This window comes from Mastomys coucha, unplaced genomic scaffold (genome assembly GCF_008632895.1).
Source record: "Mastomys coucha isolate ucsf_1 unplaced genomic scaffold, UCSF_Mcou_1 pScaffold22, whole genome shotgun sequence".
NCBI classification, from domain to species: domain Eukaryota; kingdom Metazoa; phylum Chordata; class Mammalia; order Rodentia; family Muridae; genus Mastomys; species Mastomys coucha.
The window spans coordinates 230,761,592-230,785,208 of NW_022196905.1; the positions used below are offsets into that span (position 1 = coordinate 230,761,592).

At 45.9% G+C, this 23,617-nt stretch overlaps 2 protein-coding genes across 12 annotated transcripts in view; one reads left to right on the top strand and one right to left on the bottom strand.

Moving 5' to 3' along the window:
* Positions 1 to 16,082, bottom strand: part of LOC116069864 — a 30,015-nt gene extending 13,933 nt beyond the window's left edge. For 2 of the 11 annotated variants that reach the window (XR_004110180.1, XR_004110178.1), the window contains exons 1-5: positions 15,625 to 16,080; positions 10,802 to 10,865; positions 6,265 to 6,421; positions 5,817 to 5,937; positions 36 to 215 (exon numbers count right to left, since the gene is read on the bottom strand). Coding sequence is in view for 4 of the 11 variants with exons in the window: in XM_031340852.1 (XP_031196712.1) it covers positions 5,817 to 5,937; positions 10,802 to 10,865; positions 15,625 to 15,763 (324 nt within the window). In the remaining 7 variants the exon portion in view is untranslated. Of the gene's footprint in view, positions 1 to 35; positions 216 to 5,816; positions 5,991 to 6,264; positions 6,422 to 10,801; positions 10,866 to 15,624 lie in introns of all 11 variants that reach the window. The other 9 variants (XM_031340854.1, XM_031340855.1, XR_004110179.1 and 6 more) reach the window with 8 other exon arrangements.
* Positions 16,083 to 17,677: 1,595 nt separating this feature from the next.
* Irx5 (iroquois homeobox 5) lies at positions 17,678 to 21,456 on the top strand. Its single transcript, XM_031340851.1, has 3 exons — positions 17,678 to 18,374; positions 19,480 to 19,885; positions 20,038 to 21,456. Exons 1-3 carry the CDS (start codon positions 18,129 to 18,131, stop codon positions 20,838 to 20,840), a joined length of 1,455 nt encoding a protein of 484 aa, XP_031196711.1. The 5' UTR covers positions 17,678 to 18,128; the 3' UTR covers positions 20,841 to 21,456.
* The last annotated feature ends 2,161 nt before the right edge of the window (positions 21,457 to 23,617 follow it).

Here is a 23,617-nt window from a genome sequence, read left to right on the forward strand (position 1 = left end):
AGAGAACCAAACAGACAAAGAGAATGACTACTCACATCAGAGCCCTCCGGGAAACAGGCTGGGAAGAGACAAGCCCAGACTGGGATTGGCCAGCGGCTAGAAGCTTGCACTCAAATGTGGCCAGGAAGAACTAACTATGAGCGCCGAGTAGCTGAAGCCTCATGCTTTTGGGGTCTCTCCAGAGCCAATACTGCAAACAAATCTTCCTTGGGTTTCTGGCAGAGGAGGGGAAAGTAAGCACTGTGAGATATGCCAGAACATTCTATTTCATTCTGTTCCTACTAACAAGATCTACCCAGCAGAAGAACTTCTCAACTTAGTCTGACTCGCAAGGCTCCACCTGTCAGAACTCAGCTGAGCCATTGTCAGGCTCCTCTGGGCTCCTCCAACACTCAGCTCTGCCTATCCTGGCCCACTAAGCTGAGCAGGAGCAGAGCTGAACGAAAGCTCACTAAAAGCTGTGGTGTGCTTCCTCCTCTACATAGCACATCCCTGAAGGCTACAGGTCCTCTTACCCAGCTCCTCGCCACAGTAAGCAACAAACACACACTTTGAATAATTAGAGCTGGGACCAAATGCAGACAACACGGCAGACCTTTAAAGCAAGGGGAATGGCCATGGCTTGAGTGATCCTGTCACCTCCAAAGCTCTTGTGTTGGAAACTCAGTCCTCAACATAACAGCATTTGGAGGTGGATTTGAATGGGAAGATGTCATGAGTGGATTAATGGTGCTATAAAAAGAGCTTGAAGGAGTGGGTTCCTCTTCTCGCTCTCTGCCATGTGAGGACACACAGAAAGGCCTTCACCAGCCTTCAGAACTATGGAAATAAATCCCCTTCCTTCTAATTACTCATCCTGTCACCCTGTTATAGCAACACAGGTCAACTAAGATACTGGGCAGGCACACAACTCTAGTGGGTAAAGAAGAGGCCGTATGAGGACAAATGAGAAATGTAAGCAGAGAAACTGTCAAAAAGAACAAAGTTCAGATTCTAGAGATCCAGGAGAAATAAATTTTCATCGTATGTATCAGACTGAGGAAAAGGCTCTTGGAGAAAGGAGATACAAACTGCCAAAGCTGAATCACACAGAAAAATGACTGAAAAACAAAACAGAAACCATAACAGCTTGGGCAAGAATCGCAACACTCAGGAGACAGAGGTAGATGGGTCTCTATGAGTTCCAGAACAGCCAGCACAACACACTATTATGCCTAGAAAACAAACAAACAAATAAATACGTAAGTAAAATTATAGCAACTATAAAGGACATGGAGGCATGCTTAGGTTAAATAAACAAGCAACAAGAAAAACAACTTGGATCTACAGATTTTAAAGAAGGAAGAGCTCCAGAGAGGAGGAAGTAAGGATGACCCACCTGGTCTAAGATGACAGATAACACTGTTAGAACAGTGACATCATGTGTGGGTTAACTGGGGCAGGAGAGATGCTGTGAGTCACAATGAGGACTGAGGGAGAGGTGGCTCAGGGAGGAGGAGACAGGGGAGGGCAGTCAAAGTCAGATACCTATGCTCAGGCAATGGAAAGTACTGAGGTGCAGGGCTGTATGCCAGGGGCTATTATCTTTGAAGAGAGGTGACCAGCAGATGACAGACCCAGGACCAAGATGGAGCCCAGCAGCCGGAGCCGGGGACACTGTGTCATGAACACAGAGGTTAAGTGGGATGAGAGCTGTAGGCTAGTAGTTGTCAAAAAGTCTCTTAGACTGCTAATAATCAGATGGCAGAACAGTGAAGGCTAAGGAGATCACTATTCTCAGTGGAGTAGGAGAGACGGGGCTGGAGGAGCTAAATTAGATTGGGAGGACTTTAAAAAATGGAATATTTTTAAATGTAGAAGAAAAGTAAGAACTGAAGATAAAACAGTGATTGGCTGGCCAGAAGAGAAGCCCATTCCTATGAAAATATGCCACAACAATGGGACTATTGGAACCAATACTATTACTAAATATAAAATCATGGTTATCTTAATTTTACTGCATTTCATAGCCACTTTGAGTAAGTCTGTGATTCCTATAAGTTTAAAAATAGTTCAGCCATTCTGAAGACACAGACATATAATACCAGATAATCAAAAGGCTGAGGCCAGAGGAATGCAAGTTCCAGGCCCAGCTGAGAACCCTGTGTCAGACTTTAAACACTAAAGAGGGCCAGGGTATATCCTAGCTGCAGAGTGCTGACCTAGCTCAGACTGGGGAGGCCCTTCTTAAAGGGACCTATACCATATCAGTGCTCTACAAACCGACAGATGGTTAGCAAAGGCTCTTAAGCACTATCCTCTGACCTTGCCCTTAAAAAACAATAACATATGAATTTACCCAAAACAATTTCTCTCTCATTTTTTTTTCATTTGATTTTAGAGACAGTGTCTTACCATGAAGCTCTCTGGCTATCCTGGAACTCACTCTGTAGACCAGGCTGGCCTCAAACTCAGAAATCCACCTGCCTCTACCTCCTGAGTCCTGGGATTAGAGATATGGGCCACCATGCCCAGACCAAGGTAATTTCTTTGTTTGTTTGTTTGGTTTTGGTTTTTCAAGACAGGGTTTCTCTGTGTAGCCCAGGCTGGCCTCGAACTCAGAAATCCACCTGCCTCTGCCTCCTAAGTGCTGGGACTAAAGGCATGTACCACCACTGCCCGGCTGGGTAATTTCTTAATAACAACACTGGCTCCATACAGTTTTACCAAGTAGTCACTCTCTAACTTCTATGGGTGATTTTGGTTTTAATTTTGAAGCTCTTCCCAAAGAGCTTTAAATATCTATAATAAACTACAATTTGAAATGTACTATAGGTTTACAGATTAGGTATTTAAGATACCAGACAAACACAAGTCCTTAACAAATACAAAGGGAGAAAATGGACTGACCCTCCTGACAGGCAAGGATCTTGCATGCCCATTGTTATGGGAAAAGCAGCTATCTGATTTGCACTCAGCCCCACAGCTCTTCATACTTACTGTAGTCTGCAGAGGGAGCCCCCAGGGCCTCAGACAATCTGGGAATGCCTATTGCACCGCTCTGTCTCACTATCACAAACCCAAACCCAAACCTATAAAGCCTTTTAAAGGACAGCTCAGAAAAGCACAGGGCTAAGCCGACTGCTGGCCAGGCAGACGCTTGAACGCTTCAAGAAATCCTGGCTAGACCAGATCTCACCCTAGTAACAACCTTGTTTCAGTTAATGTCCCTCTTTGTAGCTGCTTCCTTAGGAAACGCAAGTCTTCTTGAGAACACAAACGTGACTACTCCTCGGTCTCTTTACCCAGTTCTCCTCCATCACATCCATCAGTGGTGTCTTTGCTTCTGCATTCTGAGTTTCTAATGAAGCATCACCACGTGGATTCCTTGTTTCTTCTCACTTATTCTTTACTTGATAGTTTAGAAGTGTGACTTGGGGGTGGGGCACTGTGATGTTAGCAACCCAGTACCTCAAAGTACAACACTGGATAAACATTCCAATACACTTTTCAAAATCAACGACTGCACTAGCTTTAAAGGGTCTATGTGTGCACCTTATCTTTCAGCTTGTTATTTTTTGGAGTAAGGGGCATTTAAATATCTTATTCCTTTTACATAATGATGGCCAGGACCACAGTGAACTATAGATAAAGCCACTGAAAGACAGGGATGGACTAAGTCTGCTTCCTCACTCTAAAAATTAACAGATTTTAATCTGGACTATGAAAGGTATCACTCCATTCAGATAACTACACTCAATGCTTCTTAGAAAGAGAAAGATTGAGCAGGGCAGTGGGGTACACATCTTTAATCCCAGCACTCAGGAGGCAGAGGGAAGTGAATCTCTGAGTTTGAGGCTAGCCTGGTCTTCAGAGCGAGTTACAGAACAGCCAGGACTATACAAAGAAACCCTGTCTCACAAAACAAAATAAAATGAAGTCTTGTAATATCATGATGCATTGTGTAAAGAATTATATCTTATGTAAAGAAATCAGAATAACAATTATTCCTCACAATTCCTTTCTATGAGCCTTCCCAAAATATCACATATGGCTTTGCAAGACATTATCATGTCTCAGTAAGTAAAATATAACTCAGGATAATTCCCACAAGGGTCGGGTGGGAATTGGAGGTTTTTCTTCCATTAAGCATTGTGTAAAGTAGCTACATTTTTTTCAGGGATAGTGTACTAAAATGGATTACTTTCACTCCCTTAGTTCTCTCTTTCTCCAAGTGCATTGTTGAATTAAAAGGGCAGGTTCTGCAGCCCCGCCAACCTGACACCATGTGGCTAATTTTGAGCTGAGGTGGAATGGCTGAAGTGGGATCTACTGATCCAGATGTCACAGTGCAGCTTTGATGTTCAGTCTCCATTGAACCTAGAAAACTTCCCCAAATTTTCCTGAGTGACCTGTGGCCTGTGCAGCACCTTCTCAACAGTGTACACACCTGAGAAGAGATAAGTAATCTAAGAAGCATTAAGGGTGAATGAGCAAAACCAAGGTTGTGAAACAATGTGTTCTTCTCTTTAACTACAAATAATTTACAACAGCCTCTATGTTTTCAAATTATTAACCAATGCAGTTGATTTAAAAACACCATAAAAATTTAGATAATCTCCTTGAAAAATAATCACCTAGAGAATTATAGTGTAGTCCACAATTTCACTTAGTGGCCATTTTATCCCAGGAAAATAAACTTATACTCACACAAAAACTGCAATATGACTGTGTACAGCAGCTTTAGCTATGACATGAAAACCTAGAAACAACTATTAAGTCACAACCATAAAAGGTTAAATTGTAGAGGTGGTTAAAACAAACAGACACACACAGACACACACACACACACACACACACACACACACCCTGAAGCTTCATAAAACATGCTGATCCCAAAGGTTACCTGCCATGCTTAGGTAACATTCATAGGCTTAGGGGGCAGACTAAAGGTTGCTGCAGCTGTGGGAAGGGGAGAAGGAGGCAGAAGCCTGGTCACAAAGGGGCAAGATGAGGTCTTTGTAGTGATGGAAATGTTCCTATCTTGATTTTCAACATCAATATCTAGACTGTGACATTAAATACACTGCAAAATAAATATTACTTTTGGGGAAAACTGTGGAAAGGGTTCAAGGACATTTATATTATTTTGTACAACTTCCTTTGAACCTATAATTATTTCAAAATATAAAGTTTAACTAAGATAAAATTAAGAAGGGGCCCCAGGTGTTGGTGGCACAGACTTTAGTTCTAGCACTTAAGAGACCAAGGCAGGCAGATGTCTGGGTTTGAGGCCAGACTATTCTACATAGAAAGTTCCAGAACAGCTAGGACTATACAGAAAAGCAAAACAAAACAAAAAAATGATAACAAAAACAACACACACATACACACAGAGAGAGAGAGAGAGAGAAGTGGGGAGGACGGGGATGGGGGAGGAGAGAGGGAAAGATGGGGAGAGAGGAAGAGAGAGAGAGAACAAAAAACCCAAGAAAGGAAACATTTTAGTTACTGGTTTTGCTTTGTTATACTGAGATCTAAGCTTCAGAAATTACCCCAGGGTTTGGAGTCTTTGTAACACCTATGGAGGTGGAAGAAGTACAAATGGGGCCACTCAGACAAAACCCATAGCAATTTCTGCACCTGTGAGCATCTCTGACTATCCTGGTTCCTGGTCTAGGAGTATCTCTAGGAAGACACACCTTTCAGGTTCCTGCCACTAGACTGGAGGCACCCTCTGTAGACTAATTCTGATGCTACCAAGGCTGCCATGATGACGAATTCCCAGCTGGCAAGGAAGTAGGTTATAGCTACCCAAAAGGAGAAGGGATACCAACCTTCTTTACATAAATCTGATGTTCCCGCACACAGCGAAGGCTTTGCCAGGAGAGGTCATTTTCTTCCAGAGTCTGAACTGCACTGATAGATATGTTCAGGAAGAAATGTTCTATTGGGAGGCTGTAATGTAGAGAATCAAAAAGTATATGTGGATGCCTGTCACCTTTTTTCTCCTATAAGTATAATAGAGGCAGGTTAGAAAGTGATTTTAGGCCTACCTAATGATATCTGATTGCTACAAGAATCATGAAAGCAAAAGAATTTTTAGAACTCTTTTTAATCATCAATATTCATTCAATCAAATAAAGACATTTTATTTTAGAAAAAAGAATTAACACATAAAATTTATTTCATTTTTTCTATTCTTTGATTAGAGCAGCAAATTTTCAACAATGCATTGTAATATTAAGCATTTTCAATAAAGCTAGTGATATAGAAGCACCTCACCTTTGCAGTGACTATGGATTGACACTGGGAGAATACTGTAGTCCACAGACAGTTACCTCCAAACACGACGCCAGCATCGCCCGAGGGCCAATGAGCTCTGTGTCCTTCGCATTTAGATGGAGAGAGATCTCAGGAAACCCAGGGGCAGTCGGTGAGTCTAAAATCAGTGGTTATTTGTCATGATCGCTGTCAGTCCTTAATATCTTGTATGTTACTGGTTGCAACTTCACTTGGCCATGTTGCTTCATGTTTGGGAGAAGACACACTACTAATCAAGTGTGGACACCAAGGGAACATGCTACCCGTGGAAGCATTTTCATAACTTGGCAATGGGGTGAAGTGTTCTCTCTCACTGCTTCTTTAACATGTTTTCAGTAACAAAAATATCATCCCGGGCAAGTGCAATACAGCCTTTGTAAGCAGTAGGCTACAGTCTGTATAAGGGATTGGACCTCCCCTAGAAGGGGTGGTATAATTCTGCAAGTGGCGGAGGTCATATGGAAAACAGAATTATATGCTATATATATGCTACAATTTGTTCCTATATTCAATTATCATGGAAAGTCAGGTGAAACATAGTAAAGTGAATTCTGGTGAAAAAATTAAGTAGATTGGTATGAACCATGTCAGAGAAAACTGTCTGTCTTAATAGATACAAATAAGAAAGATTCTGAAGGCAGGGGTCTTTCTTCCTTTATAACTTTTAACTATGTAATCACATGAATAATTGTAAAACAAAACTGTTTTCTGCAAAAAGTTTTCCCCTAAAGGAGGACTGGGGCAAGATTTTTTTTTTTAAGGAATGAAAAGAAATAGAGACAAGTATAATACTCAAGGGAAGAATTTTCTCCAAAAAGCCTTTACTTTTAACTACTTAAGTTTACAAAGATGATTCTACATGTACTGTAAGATGAAGAGATACAAATTTAGTGAAGGGATGCAAGGTACTATTATAATGCTTTACTTTACCCCAGATAAACTAAACAACAACATAGACAGTTTTGCTTAACACAGATTGGTCTAATGAAAGATACATTATTTAAAAATCTATGGAAGAAAAACTACTGTATTTGTTTTCCCTTAAAAGATATAATTCTACATTTATTAGACTTACTTAAAAACTATCAATCAATATAACTGGCTGAAGATTCTAGGCTACTTGCTCCGGTGGTCCTTCCCTCCCGTTTCTTTATTTTAAATTCCCTGTGGTGGGGAGGTGACTGGTGTGAGATGAACCCTTGGAGGCAGGACGCCACAGCTACAGCCTTTCACAACACACCCACTTCACTGCAGAATACAACAAAGACAAGAAACAGAGGCCACCCATACCACACCTTAGGCAATTCTTAGGGAAACTGTGAAACAATAGTTCTCTGCTCTCAAGCTCATCTTTAGATATTAGTTGCATTTTCAATTTTTTTCTCCACATTTCCAGTGTCTTATCATCAGGGGGCAAGCACAGTCGGCAAAGTTCCCTTAAATCAACTAGTTTTTTAATTTCTAAAAGGATTTTACATATTGATTTTATGACTTAGCATAAATTGAGTTAGGTTCCCATGAAATATCATTGTGTTATCGTTTATGAATATGTCTTTTCCTGGTAAATGTCACTAGCCTGATTCACCACACTTTCTCCTTACCAGTAAGACATGGGGATACGAGTCAGACTAGAATCTTTATATACTCAGATGTATAAACACACAAGTATCTATTTCTTGTTCAAAAGATTTTATGTATTGAGATCTCAGTCCATAAAAAGTTGCGGATTACATGTAAGAAGGGAACAAAATCTGATGAAAATCTGCAGTGATGTCTAAAACCCAGCACTCGGGATTAATCTTCACTTACAGAGAAAGGGATCTGGTGTCAAGACAGAGGTGGCCTGCCATAAAACACCACACATTAACTACTACAATAACCACGTAAAATATCTTAATAAAACCCAGTATCATCTATAGATGGCTGTGCGTATGTTTTCATTTTAGTGTGGAAACTGTAAAAATATTAGGCCAGTTCAAGATAACATCAAACAAACCCAGTAAGTCTGTGCCTAAAAAGAACACTTCAAAATAAGACTTGAGGAGACCCTTAAATCCAAGGGCCTGGCGTTGAGACTCCAGGCCTCACAGGCAACACCATCGTTCCTGGTGGGGTGCTTAGAAAATCTGTATTTCCCTAGCTAGCTGCGAGGAATGAAAAGCTTCTTACAAGCAGCTAAAAAGAAAGTCTTTACCAGGCCCCTTGAAAAAGCTCATTTTCACATTACTCAAGCTTCATTATGCTAAATCAATATTCGTTTAGTCACTGGGGTTATTGACATATTTTAAAATAAAAGTATACCCTTCAGCTACTGCACTCATTACAGGTAATTTGTCTTGTCAGAGAGCAGGGAATATTATCTTAGTCTTCCAGGGGCTGACAGCCCATGGAAATACCTCCCTATGGTTACAACTGTAAATAATTTTAAGGTAAAATATTGAAAAATCAATGACTGTTTCCTGCAATCTGTCACAAACAAATCAATCATAATCTGTACTGCCATCAAGTATGATTTGAAGGAGATGGGAGCAGATGTAATTCTTGGCTGGGGTCTCTCATTTCAAAATCACTTCACATAATGGTCTCATCATTTAAAGACTTAACAGTCAGTGCAACTGCCACTGGAACATCCAGTTGGACAAAACCACAAGGAGGAGGAGGAGAAAATGCCATCAGTATTATGTTAACAAACATTTAATTTAAATGGTTGGTGCATTAGTAAATTTCTGCTGTGAGTAGTTTTACCTGCTCCTTTCACAGCTTGAAATTAATCAAGGCTGCATTTCCATGTCCTGATGGGTGGGGAATCCTTGCAGCCCAGGACTCCAAGTATACTCTAAAACACTTGTGCCTTTTAGTTTAAAAAAAAAAAATTATAGAGAATAAGATCTGGAATTAACAAGACACATGGGTTCCAGCATATTCTAAAATTCTATCCCTATAACAATGGCAAAAAATAGTGTCAGACAAGTCAAGACGATACTCCTATGATCTGAAAAAAAAATAAGTAGAAAGGTCTCAGATGCCCAAATGTTGAATTATACATTTTCCTTCTATTAATAAACACAGTTCAACTTTGTAATGTTGTAACGTTCTAAATTACCAGTAAGACCTTGTCCGCTGGAAAACACCCTGCATCTGGCAGGACGCAAGCTGCACCGTCAACTGCTGTGTTAAAGCAGGAGTACCAACCTGACCATGCCAGGTGTGAGGTTGGTCATGGTCACAATTCTGATTCCTGTGCCAATGTAAACTGCCTCCAGATAAGTGCTCTGCTATGGGCATTTTCTGACTACACTGTAATGGCTACCCAGCTGCTGACACCCTGTGAATGGACATGGAGAAAAGAATTTAAAACTAATACTCCTCCCTCTGTCCCAGGCCTCCCTCAAACAACACTGGACTTACAGACTACCCACAGTTTTCTTCTGAAGGTTTGTGATTATAAATGTGCTCTTGTACCTTTAACGGAAGAAATCAATTTGAGCTACCACATTCTTACCATTTTCCTAATTATATAATTAGACACCATGAAGCCCTTTTCTGTTTTATTAATGTCCCTTACTAGATATAGGTCAGGAGGTAAAAATTTGTAATGACAGGGAAAATGTTGCCTTTCTTAAAAAGAAAAACAAACAGATATAAATACTATTAAACGATTGAGGTCTATGTCAACATTCCCAGACAAAGTAATTGATCTTGTAAATGGACTGATTTATAACTGAACCTTCTTGGTCAACATGGTAACACACGGCCAGAAGACAGGGCCTCTCCTGAAGATGCAGTTGGAGCCCAATGTTGTTTTTCAGGAATCTTAGATTTCAATGCCAGCAGTAGGTTTCAAGACAAAAATGCACATGGGTAAATTATCAGAGATGCCATCCAGAATGTAGCAGAGCCTTTTACTCTGTGTGAGCCCCAGCAACAGCTGCAGAGAACGTAGTAGCTAACTTAGTATAGTGGGAAGGGAAAAGATGGGCCTGGCCAGGGCCAATAGAAAGCCAATAGAGCTCAGCCTGAAACCTGGGAAAGAAACCACGGCCAGCTTGCCCCAGTCAGGCTGTTGCTGGGGTCTTTATATCCCAGGGCCTACCCTTGTGCTAGGCTGGGCTGCTGGTGGTCAGCCACCCTGGAGAATCCATCCCTAAGTTAATGCAACAAAGGAAGAGGAGGAAAATGAGGTTGGGTGGACAACAGGCTGGATGCATGTCTGCCCCAAACTGAAATGTCATCTGCTAGAGCTGTGCAGGATGCCGTCACAGATCTAATTCGCAGAAAGAAGCTATTTTAAGGGCACTGAGTAGGCCGAAATGCTATTTCTCAGCTAACACAGTCCATGGCCCTGGAAGAAGCAGGCACAGAAAGTTAGCAGGAAAAAAAGAAAAGGATGGTTCCCATAGCTCAAAATGAAAGAAACTCGGTCTACTGGACAGAGTTCTCATGTATGATAAGGTTCAGGATTACAGACAAAAGTGCTCTTGACAAGAGATAATATTACCTCACTGTCTTCTGAAGCACCTCCTTCCACCAGGCAGTCAGGGATTCCTTTACCAACTGTGATTCTTAAAGAGAAAACGGCCACAGTTAGCTTCATCTCTCTCACCACTTCCTTCCTTCATAGAATTACAACTTAATTACTAATACCTCAATTGATTTTATTCCTGGATGATGCATTTCCTAAAAAGCATACTCCTTAGCTATGTCCACTAGAGAACATTTAGTACAACCTTCTCAATTCATCAGCCTTAACCTATTACTACAAAAAGGATAGCTCTTGATATGCTCAACAGTGTCTCCCGCTGTCCCCGCCCCACATATCTACTTCATAAGAGGAAGAGTCAGAAGTATCTAAATACCTTTAATAAAACCTGACTCTTAACTGTAAACCCAGCTCACAACAGAGGTGAAACTTGATAGACCCGAATACATATCCATATCTATGTATATACCAATAATGATCCTTAGGAGAAAAAAAGAAAACCAAACCTCAATCCTCTTACGTTTAAATTCAACAACTCTATCATGATTTAAAAGCAAAAGAGAACCCTGGGCTTAAAGGTAGACAACGAGGAGTCTGATTTCTGCCTGCCTAACATTTTCTTTACGTTTGTGCTATACTTCTAGCTTGCTAGAATGCTTTAGCCCAGAGTTCTATAGGTTCCAATAGGTACCGGGAACACAAGTCTATTATTTACAAACAATTAAATAGCATTTCACACAACAAGACCAAGACCACACTAATGCTGATAACAACAATTTACAGAAAAGCATTTGTTTTAGCAAAGGCTAGATTAACTAGTCTGCCTTCAGTAAAATTAGCTTTTTTTGGGGGGGGAGGGGTAGAATTAGCTACCAACTTTATTGCTAATAAATGTTGCAATACAGTAGGTCCAGTTCTTTGCTCTATTCCTTAGAAAGCACAAATATTCTGCAAAGTAATTCTTTCTCAACCACCTATAACTAACAATCCTAATTTGAATAACAATGAAAAGCTTTGCATATACCTGCATACTTTCTATCATTAAGAGCGGCATACTTATGCCTAAAGTTATTCTTAAAAGAACCAGATCATTAAAATAATTTCAAAACATGATTTGTTTTAACTCTATTACTTCCTTTAAATAGTAATTTAATTTCTAATAAATATCACAACCTTGGTCTTGATTTTAATTGTAAAAAATATGTTTATAAATTTCACCATCCAATGATATCATTCAAATAAATTATTCAATGCAATCCCAAGACAAATGATAAATTATTCAGTCACTCCACAAATTGACAATTTTTAAATTTACTGAATTCCTGTTTAGTGCGGTAATAGAATTTAATAATCAAAGCCCTCAGGTGACATTTCCCCACCATCCATACCTCACCCCTCTTACTGATACGCATACTCTGGTGAAGCCGCATACTCTGGTGAAGCTGCCTTGGTACTGTTTGGCAGCTTCACGCACAGGAGCACCCAGAACACTCAGGTATGTCTTGGGAAGTGCAAGGACAGATCTCAATCCATGTGGAAAACAACCCCATAGTTCGGAAGTAAACTTAGCTGAAATATCCAAATATATTATGGAAATGTTGTGTTAGCACATGCACAGGAAATAGAAATGATTCTGTATAAGATAACCTAGAACACTAGCAATACTTTGGGGATATTAGGTATAACAGTCTAATGCAATTTTCTCCAAGGTATCATTCCATATTATGGGAAATAAACAAATAAGAGCTGATCAAGGTGTGGGATATCATTAGCCTGAGAAAAGGCTAGAAAAATGGATTATACAAATGACAGCTGCAGGAGAAAATTATATTCTCCTTTCCTGAACAAATGTTAAGTGCATCCTCACTAATAAAGACTTACACACAAACTATATTACAATATACTGGTTTTCAATTTTGAATCATCTAAGTTGATTTGCAAGCTAAATTGTTGTGGAGCTATACTAGAGCTATGAAACACAGCCAATTTATACAGAAGTAAGTCGTCAGTATTGCACTTCAGAGGAGAGCTGGGAACGCAAACTACTCATTATTGAACAAGGAAAAAACTCACCACTAGGTTTTACATGTTCATAGAGATGTGTCAGCTGCGGTTCTGTTCAGAAAAAACTGTTCTCTACCAAAATGATGCTAAAAGCAGAAGCTAATGCAGTGTAGTGACTGAAGGGAAATAGATAAAGACAGACACACTACCTCTCAAAGCAGGTGAAGGCGTTTCAGAATTAAAACATTGTTCCAATTATGACACTGTGCTCATAATCTATTTTAAACAACACAGCCAATTCACAAAGGATTACAGGATTTCATTCATTTCCAGCTCATCAGCTTAAAGAACACTGCCATTCTTCTTAAGATTTACAGAACATACAAACATTCATAATTGTATTATTAATTAAAATGGGGAAATCATTTGTATTAATAGTCTATCTCTTTTAACATAATATATCTAATTTAAAAATAATACTGCATAATAGCATAAAAGATGGGGACTGTAGCTGCCAGAGAAAACATTTTGATGGGGGGGAGGTGGGAGGGATAAATAAAGCAATTATCTCAAAATGAATGCTCTTGTTTCAGTATCAGCAAGCAAGTCTAAGTAAGTCTTCCTTTGATTTTAGCTCCCCGTGTAATTCTAACCAGCTAATTATCCTTGAAGTCAAGAATCAGCCGTGACTCTCCACCTGGCCTTTCCCATCAGATGCCCAGGGTCCCTTCACTTTCATTTCCTCTTTCTACCCTGAGGTTTAATAGTAAAGGAAAGCATGGACACATCGTACACAAATGCTGGTTGACAGCCAGCTTCCAGGAAATGTCGAGCTACAAAGAGGAGGGAAAATTTTAATGTAGCTCTTCTGTTAAATGGTCTGAGGTGCAAGGTAAGCAGAGGGTAAGTGGCCACCAGCATCCCCCCTTTGTTGTTGCTTTCACACCAATTCCTAGTGGAGGATGCTACTATTATTTTAATGAGTGCCCAGGTTATAATCTAGGTACTAAACGAATACCGTATTATCATTTGCTCACCAGTTAAAATATAAAATACAGTATTCTGGAAGGAGTGAAAGTTTTCCTCATTTCTACAAACGAAAAGGAGGCATTCCATAAACATTGCAGCTATGCACTTGACAATATGAAGAGAATTATTTTACATCACCAAGGCTCCTGGGAAGAATGTGTCCTTCCTCAAACCTTAAAAGGGATATATTTCTCATCTATTTACCTTTTCAGTATTTCCCTCCTGTTTCTTGCACACTAAACACGTCTTCCCCAACAGATTGATTCCGACCATTAATGACTGTCTGCCTAACAATACAGCCCTCTATTTATGCTTTGCTTTAGAAATTGAGAGCCATTATTCCACAAAGACAGAGCACAAAGAAAGCCGACACAAAGTATTGCCAAAAAGCCACAAGTAGTATTAGAACATGCCAGAACACTTAACATTAAACTATCATTCCTCTCTAAAACTTCTGTTGCCAAACTGCTCATAAAATCTGGAAGCTCAAAGACAGGTTTCAAGAGCAATTAAAGTCTCCAAAAGCAAAACTGTACAAAATTATGCCTTCTTCTTGTGTCTCCATTTATAGACAACATTTTCTCTGGATCTTAATTAAGATAACGATGCACACCTGTGTCAACATTCTCCAGCAAGACAGCCTTATCAATCATAATCCTTTAAGTACACTCGAAAACAGCAAAGTGATAGGACAGAAGCAATCTGTTGCCTTTCCTGATGCTGGTGGTGTGCCTCTGCCACAAGAATGACGAGATCTTTAAAATCCAGCAGATCTACTTTTGTAAGTCTTTAAAGTTTTAACTGTAAACAGCTATTACACTAAATAAACAGGCGTCACCTCCTTTGCACTTGATAGAAACAATGACAGCCCTACTTGTCCAGAACTTGAAGAGCCAGCTCCATGCCAGATCTTGGCAGCACAATCGTGGGTCTTATTTTAAAGCTCTATGTTTTAAGAGCTAGGCATAACTGGATCCGTGCAGACATGACAAACCAATAAACCCTTGGCAAGTTTTTAAATGAAGCTTAACAAGTCTACATTAAAAACAATCAGAGTAACCTATCCCTCGTACGACATGTTTAGAAATATACAAATGCAGCAGTAAGAGGAAATAAAAAAGTCTTGGTGACTTGGCATGAGGGAATATAGGTCCTACCTCTGTTGGTGTGTATAAAGAGCTTCAGCGACAAGAGACCCGGAACTACTGCTAACAAATGAACAATTTCCCAAATGGAAAAGCCGACTGAACAGAAAGGAAAAATGAATGTGTGTGTGTGTGAGGGGGGTAAGGGGTTACAATTCTCCCCTAGTATCAAGATAAAAAGTTAAAACCTTGTGTTTGCCAACGAGAATGTGTTTACCAAGCGAGAATATAAAAGCTTTCTTGTAAACAGGGAGAAAGGACGCCAGATGCTATCTGAATTCCGTCTGCCTGCTAATGATCAGCTTTAGCCTTCCCTCAGTTATTAACACGATTCTGTAACAGACGCAGGCGGCCGAGGCCGGCAGAGGAGCAGAGCCATCAGTGTGCAAATAAAGCAGAAAATAGAGACATCCTTAAGAAATGAGCTTTAAATTTGATGTAGAGCGGAGGTGACAACCACGGAAATAAAACCATAAATTTTAAATGTTACAATATCTTGCAGGATTCTTTCTAGTCCTTCACACCAAAAAGAAGAGAGTAGAAAAATACAGAGTGGGGAGCAAGATGGGGGGGGGGGGAACAGAAACAGCCAAGCCGCCCAAGTGGCAGGATTATGTAATGAGGATGTCTGAGTGACAGACTTGGGCTCTCGGTGGCACAAACCTCCTTGGCTCGCTTTCAGAAGTCTTCGTCCTGGACCAGAGCCGAGACACTGATGCGGGGGACACGCGTGGGCCAGGGAGACACGCCCACGCGCGCCTGCCCGCACGCAGACCGCGGGGCCCGGCTGCGTCCACGCCATCGGCTTGGTGAGCGGCTCAGCGCGGGCCGCGGACGCTCCCTCGTGGCAGGCCGCGCCGACCGTTAGCCGGGCTGAGCGGGCGGAGCCGGGGGGGGGGCGGTGCGGCCGCGGGAGGCGGGGTCCCGCGCGTCGGGGCGGAGACGCTCTCTGTAGAACCCCGGCCTACCCCGAACCCGGAATGGTCAGCCCGAGAGGCAGCCTCAGGCCGCCGCACGCTCCCCGGGGCTCGGGTTCCGCGTGCTGCTCAGTCTAGCTCACAACCGCCCTCTTCGGCGGCGGACCGCTTCTGGTCTCCATGACAATACGCAGCCAAAGACCTTCCCAGCCACGCCCCCTCGGCGCTGGAACTCCGAGGGAAGCGGACTACGTCATCCAGAGGTGGGGCTAGTGGAGGTCAATGTCCAATGAGAGGCGAAGCTGTGTAGTGGAAGGGCGGGGTGGGCCTAGAGGTTCTTGGAGAATGTAGTCCGCGGGGGTCCAACCTCTTGGGGGCGGAACCTGTAGCCTGAGTGCTAAGTGAGGGGGCAGTCTGCGCGCGTGCGTGAAGGCGCGCCGCGGTGCGGGTCCTAGGGCGGTCCGAGTGGGTTAGTTAGTGAGTGTGTGCCACGACCCCAGCTAAGCAAACTGCTTGCCGGTCAGTGAGAATCATTTCAGGAAACTTTGTGTATAGTTATGCTCCGGCCTGCGCGTGGCTGGGATGTGAAAGGCCACAAAATGCTTGATGTGTGCACTCTGCCGCCGGCGGTCCTGGTTCACCAGCGCCCCTGTCTGTCCTATAGCTTCAGTGCGTCTGTAATTTGCGGCGGCGGGAGGTGGAGACCAGGGCAGAGGGTCTGTTTTGCCTTCTCACTGTGTGGCCGTGGGGAGTTTGGGGGGTGGAGGGGGGGTTCCGAGAACTCTGCCTGTGACTTTGTGGTGTGTGTTTGCCGGGCCAGCGCCTCGCTGAACAAACAGCGGTTGGGTTGGACACTGTTCTGCCCAGTGTTTGCAGTGGAACTGGGGCGGGGGCGAGAGAGGGGGAAGGCGACTTAGTGGAACAAAAGGGACGAGATCCCACACCCTCCGGCCCCACAGACCTGATGGGGCGAGCTGCCCGTGGCTAGGCTAGCCATGAGAAGCAGGCAACGGTACTTGGTATGGCAATGGGGCCGGGGGCGTCTGGGGGACCTACTCGGGTAGAACAGCTTCTCCGTCGGGCACTTCTTGCCCACTGCCTTCCTCGCTCCAGAGAAAAGCCACACCCCCAGCCAGAGACCCCGGAGTCTCCTCTCTAGCCTCCTCTCGTCGTCTGGCAGGGGTTGCTGGAAGGAAGGCCCAGCGGGGACCCTAGGCCTGGCTCTTGCCCACCTGCTGCAGCTGTTGGCGCAGAAAGGCGGTCATCTCGGCCTCGCTGTGCCCTGAGCGCCCGCATCCATCGACTCTCCCTGGGATCTGAATTCTAGGTCTCCAGCGCAACCTAGAGACCTCTGGCAGGAGGGAGAAGCGGCCGAGGAGCGTGGAGGGAGAAGCAACACCTCCCAGCCCAGCTTTCGGGAGAAAAAGACGTCCTCCAACTTCGCTCTTCGCACTGGCGAGGAGGGCGCAGAGCGTTCTCCCGAGCGCAGCCCTGGGTGTCTTTCCCTTTGTGTTGCCGAGCGGCCCGAGTCACGACTGAGGCCAGTTGTGCGTCGAGACTGCCGCTCCGCCCAGAGTTAGCAAGAGGAGAGGAAAGTTGGAAGCGATCGGCGCGCTTGGGATGTGATTGTCATCCTGGGGCCGGCGCTCGAGAGTCTGAGAAAGAGAGAAGGAGAGGAAGAGTCGGGGAGGGAGGAGGGGGAGGCCGAGCAGAGGAGGAGAGGGGGTGGCGGAGGAGAGGCGGGCGCTAGGGAGGGGCGAGGGGGAGCGCCAGTGAGCGGGAGAGGAGCCGGGGAGGAACAGGGAGAGGGCGAGACGCGCCTGGCGGCCGGGTTGGCTGCCGCCGGCCAGAGGCTCCTGCCAGTCCCCCCCACCGACTACACCCCGGGAAGGAGGAGCTTCGCGCGCGCACAAGGCGTCAGAATCCTCAATTTCCAACTTAGCATCTTGGCAGGACCTTTGCAAAGCCAAAAGCAGAGCCCCCCGGTGCAAAGAGCGAGGGAGGGGGGTGGGGGGAGAGAAAGCCTAGCCCGGGCAAGCGGGGCGCGCAGAGGAGCGGGCGCGGCGGTCGCAGCCGGAGGCGCGCGGGAAGCCAACCAGGAGGCGCCGCGGGCCGGAGCCCGGGAGCCGGGGCTCGAAGAGCTGCGGCCCGGGGCAGCCAGAGGCCAGGTGCTCGCTCGCTCGCCCTCGCAGGGCGCCGCCCGGCTCGTTGGCCGCCGCGGCGCGGCGCGCCCCATGCCCGTGTGTGGCCATGTCCTACCCGCAGGGCTACTTGTACCAGCCGTCCGCCTCGCTGGCGCTCTACTCGTGCCCCGCATACAGCACCAGTGTCATTTCGGGGCCCCGCACGGATGAGCTCGGCCGCTCTTCTTCGGGCTCCGCATTCTCGCCCTACGCTGGCTCCACTGCCTTCACAGCTCCCTCGCCGGGCTACAACTCGCACCTCCAGTACGGCGCTGACCCCGCGGCTGCGGCCGCCGCCGCCTTCTCGTACGTGGTGAGTGTGAGCTGGGTCCGAGGCGGGCGGGCGGGCGGGCGAGCGAGCGGGCAGCCGGGGGCCAGGCCTACAGAGCCTAGCTGCGGTGGACACGGGCCTATGCGCCACCTCACCCGCCAAGCTTCGCGGCCCTTGCAAACTTGAGCAATTGTCTTGTTCGGCTTCACTGGAGCCGCGGGCTCTGGAGTGGCTCCGGCGAAAGCCGCGTCTCGCTGGGATCGCCGAGCTGAAGGGAAAGGGTTTGGGGCGCGGGAGTCGGGGTTTGGTCTTGACTATAGAGAACAGCATTTGGCCCAAAGCTCTGGGACAACCCGCAAATTTCTTCTTCTTCCTCTTTCTTTCTTTTGGTTTTGCCATGTTGGAAAAGTAGTTCAAAAGAAGCAGACCCGGATTCCGAACAGTAGTAGCGTACTAAATCTATGTAAATGTGTTTGGCCTCGCCTTTAATTAATCCCCCAAAATGTTGCAAATCCGTAATCCTATCTTCGCAATCCGATTTGGAAGTATTAAATTTTTGAAACGTCCAGCGAGATGCGGTGTATCCGGGTTTTTACGGCAGGGTGTGCTTTCTGGAAAAGCGCAACGGCTTCAGTTAGGGATAACATTTTTTAGACCGTCGGTGTGCAGGCTAAGGCTCAGCTTGTCTGTAGCGTTTCTTTGAAGATTAAAGAAAGAGCCTTTTCTTCCCTCGTTGTACCCCTTGCGCCCAACATGCGGCCGTTCTGGAGCAGAGCTCTGAGCCGCTGCTGAGGCTACTCAGGCCTCTAAGAGAACCGTGGGCCCTTCCGCAGAGGCCAGATCTAAGACCTGGGCATGGAGGTCCCCCAGCAGATAGTGGCCTCCAGGGTGGTGTGGCGAGCCCTGAACAGCCTCAGGGATCCTGAAGGGCCAGATTTAGAAATTGGGGGGCCCTGCTACCTTCTGAGGAGGGGGAAGGTGCTCACTCTTGTGTTTAAACCAGCCAGCTCTGTCTGCCTCAGGGGAAGCTGGAGTGTGGGCCGCGCTGGCACGCAGAACCAAGGACAGAGGGAAAGTGGGTTTCAGCCTTTTGGGTAGCTATGTAGCTCACACTCTCACTCAGCTAATCTCTGCCTGCCCCCCACAGGGCTCTCCCTACGACCACACTCCCGGTATGGCGGGTTCCTTGGGATATCACCCTTACGCGGCACCTCTGGGCTCCTATCCTTACGGGGACCCCGCGTACCGGAAGAACGCCACTCGGGACGCTACAGCCACTCTCAAGGCCTGGCTCAACGAGCACCGCAAGAACCCGTACCCCACCAAGGGCGAGAAGATCATGTTGGCCATCATCACCAAGATGACCCTCACCCAGGTGTCCACCTGGTTCGCCAACGCGCGCCGGCGCCTCAAGAAGGAGAACAAGATGACGTGGACGCCACGGAACCGCAGCGAGGACGAGGAGGAGGAGGAGAACATTGATCTGGAGAAGAACGACGAGGACGAGCCACAGAAGCCCGAGGACAAGGGCGACCTCGAGGGCCCCGAAGCAGGTTGGTGGATGCGGGGAAAGGGTGTGTTGAGAGGGACTCGAAAGGCAAAGGGGGCCTGGAGGGGGCGCGCACGGGTCCCTGCCTCTGCTGGCAGGAACCCGGGCCCGGCCGCGTGGCCTCCACGCCTCTGACAGCCTGGGTTTCGCCCACAGGAGGAGCAGAGCAGAAGGTGGCTGCTGGCTGTGAACGGCTGCAGGGGCCGCTCAGCCCTGCCGGCAAGGAGACTGAAGGCAGCCTCAGCGACTCGGATTTTAAGGAGTCGCCCTCGGAAGGCCGCCACGAGGAGCTGGCCAGGCCCCCGCGCGCAGGCGAGCCCTCCCCGGCTGGGCCCGCAAGCGCGCGTCTGGCGGAGGACGCGGGCCCTCACTACCCCGCGAGTGCGCCGGCGCCCGGCCCGCACCCATCAGCCGGAGAGCTGCCCCCCAGCTCGGGCGGATCCTCGGTCATCCATTCGCCACCGCCACCTCCGCCACCGCCTCCGGCCGTGTTAGCCAAGCCCAAACTGTGGTCTCTGGCAGAGATCGCCACATCCTCGGACAAGGTCAAGGACGGGGGCGGAGGGAGCGAGGGCTCTCCGTGCCCACCGTGCCCCGGGCCCATGGGCGGGCAAACCCTTGGAGGCAGCCGCGCGTCTCCTGCCCCGGCGCCCGCACGCTCACCCTCGGCGCAGTGTCCCTTTCCAGGCGGGACGGTGCTGTCCCGGCCTCTCTATTACACGGCGCCCTTCTATCCGGGCTACACGAACTATGGCTCCTTCGGACATCTTCACGGCCACCCAGGGCCAGGGCCAGGTCCTACAGCAGGTCCAGGCTCTCATTTCAATGGATTAAATCAGACGGTGTTGAATCGTGCGGACGTTTTGGCTAAAGACCCGAAAATGTTGCGGAGCCAGTCTCAGCTAGACCTGTGCAAAGACTCCCCCTATGAATTGAAGAAAGGTATGTCCGACATTTAACTCTGGTGCAGTATCCCCGGACTTTGCTAATTTATTAAAACCATGGCCTTGGCAGTTATTTTTCCATCACCAAGAGAGAGAAAGAGAAAGAAAAAAAAAAAAACTACCCCCTTATTCAGAAGTTTATAGTTTATGGAGATGGGTGGCATAAAAATGTGTACATCTCCACACTCGAAAAAAAATTGTTTTAACCAACTGAAAAGAAAAAAAAACTTAAGAGAATTTGTATTAAATCTTATTCTGTATATTTAATGTAGCATTTTTGTATTTAAATTGATAATTCAGTATCTTTGAAGTAAATTATGAAATCAAGACACCTGTACAGACATTTAATGTTTTTTGTAATATAAATATATACATTTGTGTTCCCCCAAACTGTTTCATAGTTTAAAAATACAAGTTTAATTTAATTTTTTACACCTATTGATTTTTTTTTCTGGGTATGAGCTAAAGTATTATTACAGAAAGGAAACAGGTTATACGCTTAGATTTAAAAAGTAAGAGAAACTGCAGTGGTCTTTGTAAAATGCAAAATATTTAATTAAAGGAGATTTTAACATAACTAGAGCCACTCATTACTTCTCAGAAGCCTCAATAAATTGTCAATTGCCTTGGTCAAAAGGTGCAACTGTAACTTTTTTCAAAGTGGGAATGAAAAGTGCAGTCACAGATAGTGTGTCCGGGCGGGGGAGGGGGCGGTAATTAGGCCACAAACCCGACGGGGCGCGGCCCAGTCTGGGACCGAGGATTTGGATCATCCTTGCAGTGTGCTTGAGGGGGAGATTGGACCCTGGAGGAGCAAGAAGAGACCCAAGTGTGTTCCAGAAGGGAGAAAAAGATGACCAACCAAAGCAGAGTCGCACACCACCCGAGAGCCATCGCTTAACCTAATTACTTCCAATCAGTGTCGTGTTTTATGCAAAGCAATCAGCTGGTGAACTTTGCTAATGAGTTCGATTTTATGCCGGATTTAGCCCTTATTACTATTTCAAAGGTGCTGTTAGCTAATGCGGGCAAGGAGCGTTAGGGGATGCCAAGTGGGAAGGCTTCCCCAAGTCAGCATCTCCTCTACCCCTTCAAAATTGGGCATTGATCTCTTCTTTGGATTTGATTAAATCAGTGACTGTTCCATCCGCGACCGTGAGGGTGGCCCGCGGCCTTGTGGATGGAGGCGCAGCCTCCCAGCAGGGACCGCAAACCCGCAACGCGACGGTTCCCCCCTTTCACAGGTAGGTGTCACACTTGTCCTGAATTTCGAGCCTGTATTTTGCAGAGTCTGAGATCTGAGAGTGGGCAGAAGGGGTGGGAGGTGGAGGGAGCATCATAGTCACTGGGGGCAGTGAATGGAGTCCCCAAAGGGAGTCGGAGGCCCCTCCCCCATGGGCCCCGTTTTGGATAAGTGGCTTCAAAAGCTCCAGGCCATTTGCGTAGATAAAGAGGCCATTGTGGACTTGATGAGGCTTGTCGTCGCTTTAGCACTTTTCCCAGCTCCGATTGCTACAAAAGTGTTTTTGAGGGTTTATTATTTTTTTTTTTTCTCGTTCTAGTCCGCTTTATTTCAGCTCGGTGCAAACGTGGGATTCATCTCCTTACTAAATAACCAAGGGACAGTACCCAGCGCCACCACTCACCAACACTAGTTTCAGGCTCAGTTACCCTGCTTGCGTCTCCATTTTGCACCTGAGATATGAAGTCGCCAACTCTTTTACTTCATGGGAAATTTTCTGTGGTAAAGGGGGGAGGTGCGGTACAGGAAAAAAAAAATACCCCAGCGAAGGGAATTAATTTGACTGACTGTAGGGACAGAACTGTTTGCACACAACGGCAGCATAATTAGGCTAGAGCAGAATGTACATATTTGCATTTCTCTTCCTTACTTTTGCCCTACTCGGGTTTTAAAGCACACCCCAAACTTACACCACTCTTGTTGCTTTTATTAGGTTTTTTTTTTTAAACCTGCAACAGGATTCATTTCGCTTATTCGAATCGAAACAAGTTTGAAAGCTGTGTTAGCCAGAGGCTGTGGTTCTTCTTCTTCTTCTTCTTCTTCTTCTTCTTCTTCTTCTTCTTCTTCTTCTTCTTCTTCTTCTTTTTAAATCTGAGTTTAACTTAGAAAATTCTCACAGGGAAAGTGGTTCTAAAGCTGGTAGTGTGAACGATTAAACATACATGAAACGATCGTATTTTATTTTGTCCCTTTAATTATAAATGATTTTTTTAAACAATTGCATTCCAGAGATGACTTGCCCTGCCCCCTTCCCCTTCACGCCCCCTCTCCTCAGCCTCGTTCACAATCGGCTCCCCCTAACCCTGTGTCTATGCAGCCCCCCAGGAGTCATCTTCTTTTCTGAAAAGTCTGAAGAATAGGCAGTCCGTTTTTCTTAAGGGGAAGTTCAGAGACCACATCAACGCGGCGGGGTTTTTGGAAGCACTGGTCCTAAACTCTGCCCAACGATTTTTAAAAAGAAAATTACAGGCCTCCTTGTGTTCCTGGGAATATGCAAATGACGTGGCGGGGCATCCCAGGTCCGCGGACTAGGGCTGGGGCTACAGCCGCATGCCCGCCAGGCTGCCTGGGAACGGGAGCCGCGCCCGCGGCAGAGCGCGCGCCCTTTCTCCGCATCCAAGGGTCGCAGGCTCAGGGCTAGGCAACGCAAGTACGGGGCCTGGGCAGCTGTTGCTCTGAGTCTCTGTCCCCTGCGTGCATCTCTCCTGAGCTTGGCGTCTCAAGTCTGCGGTTTTCTTTGCAGACTTCAACTACTTCGCACACTCCCACA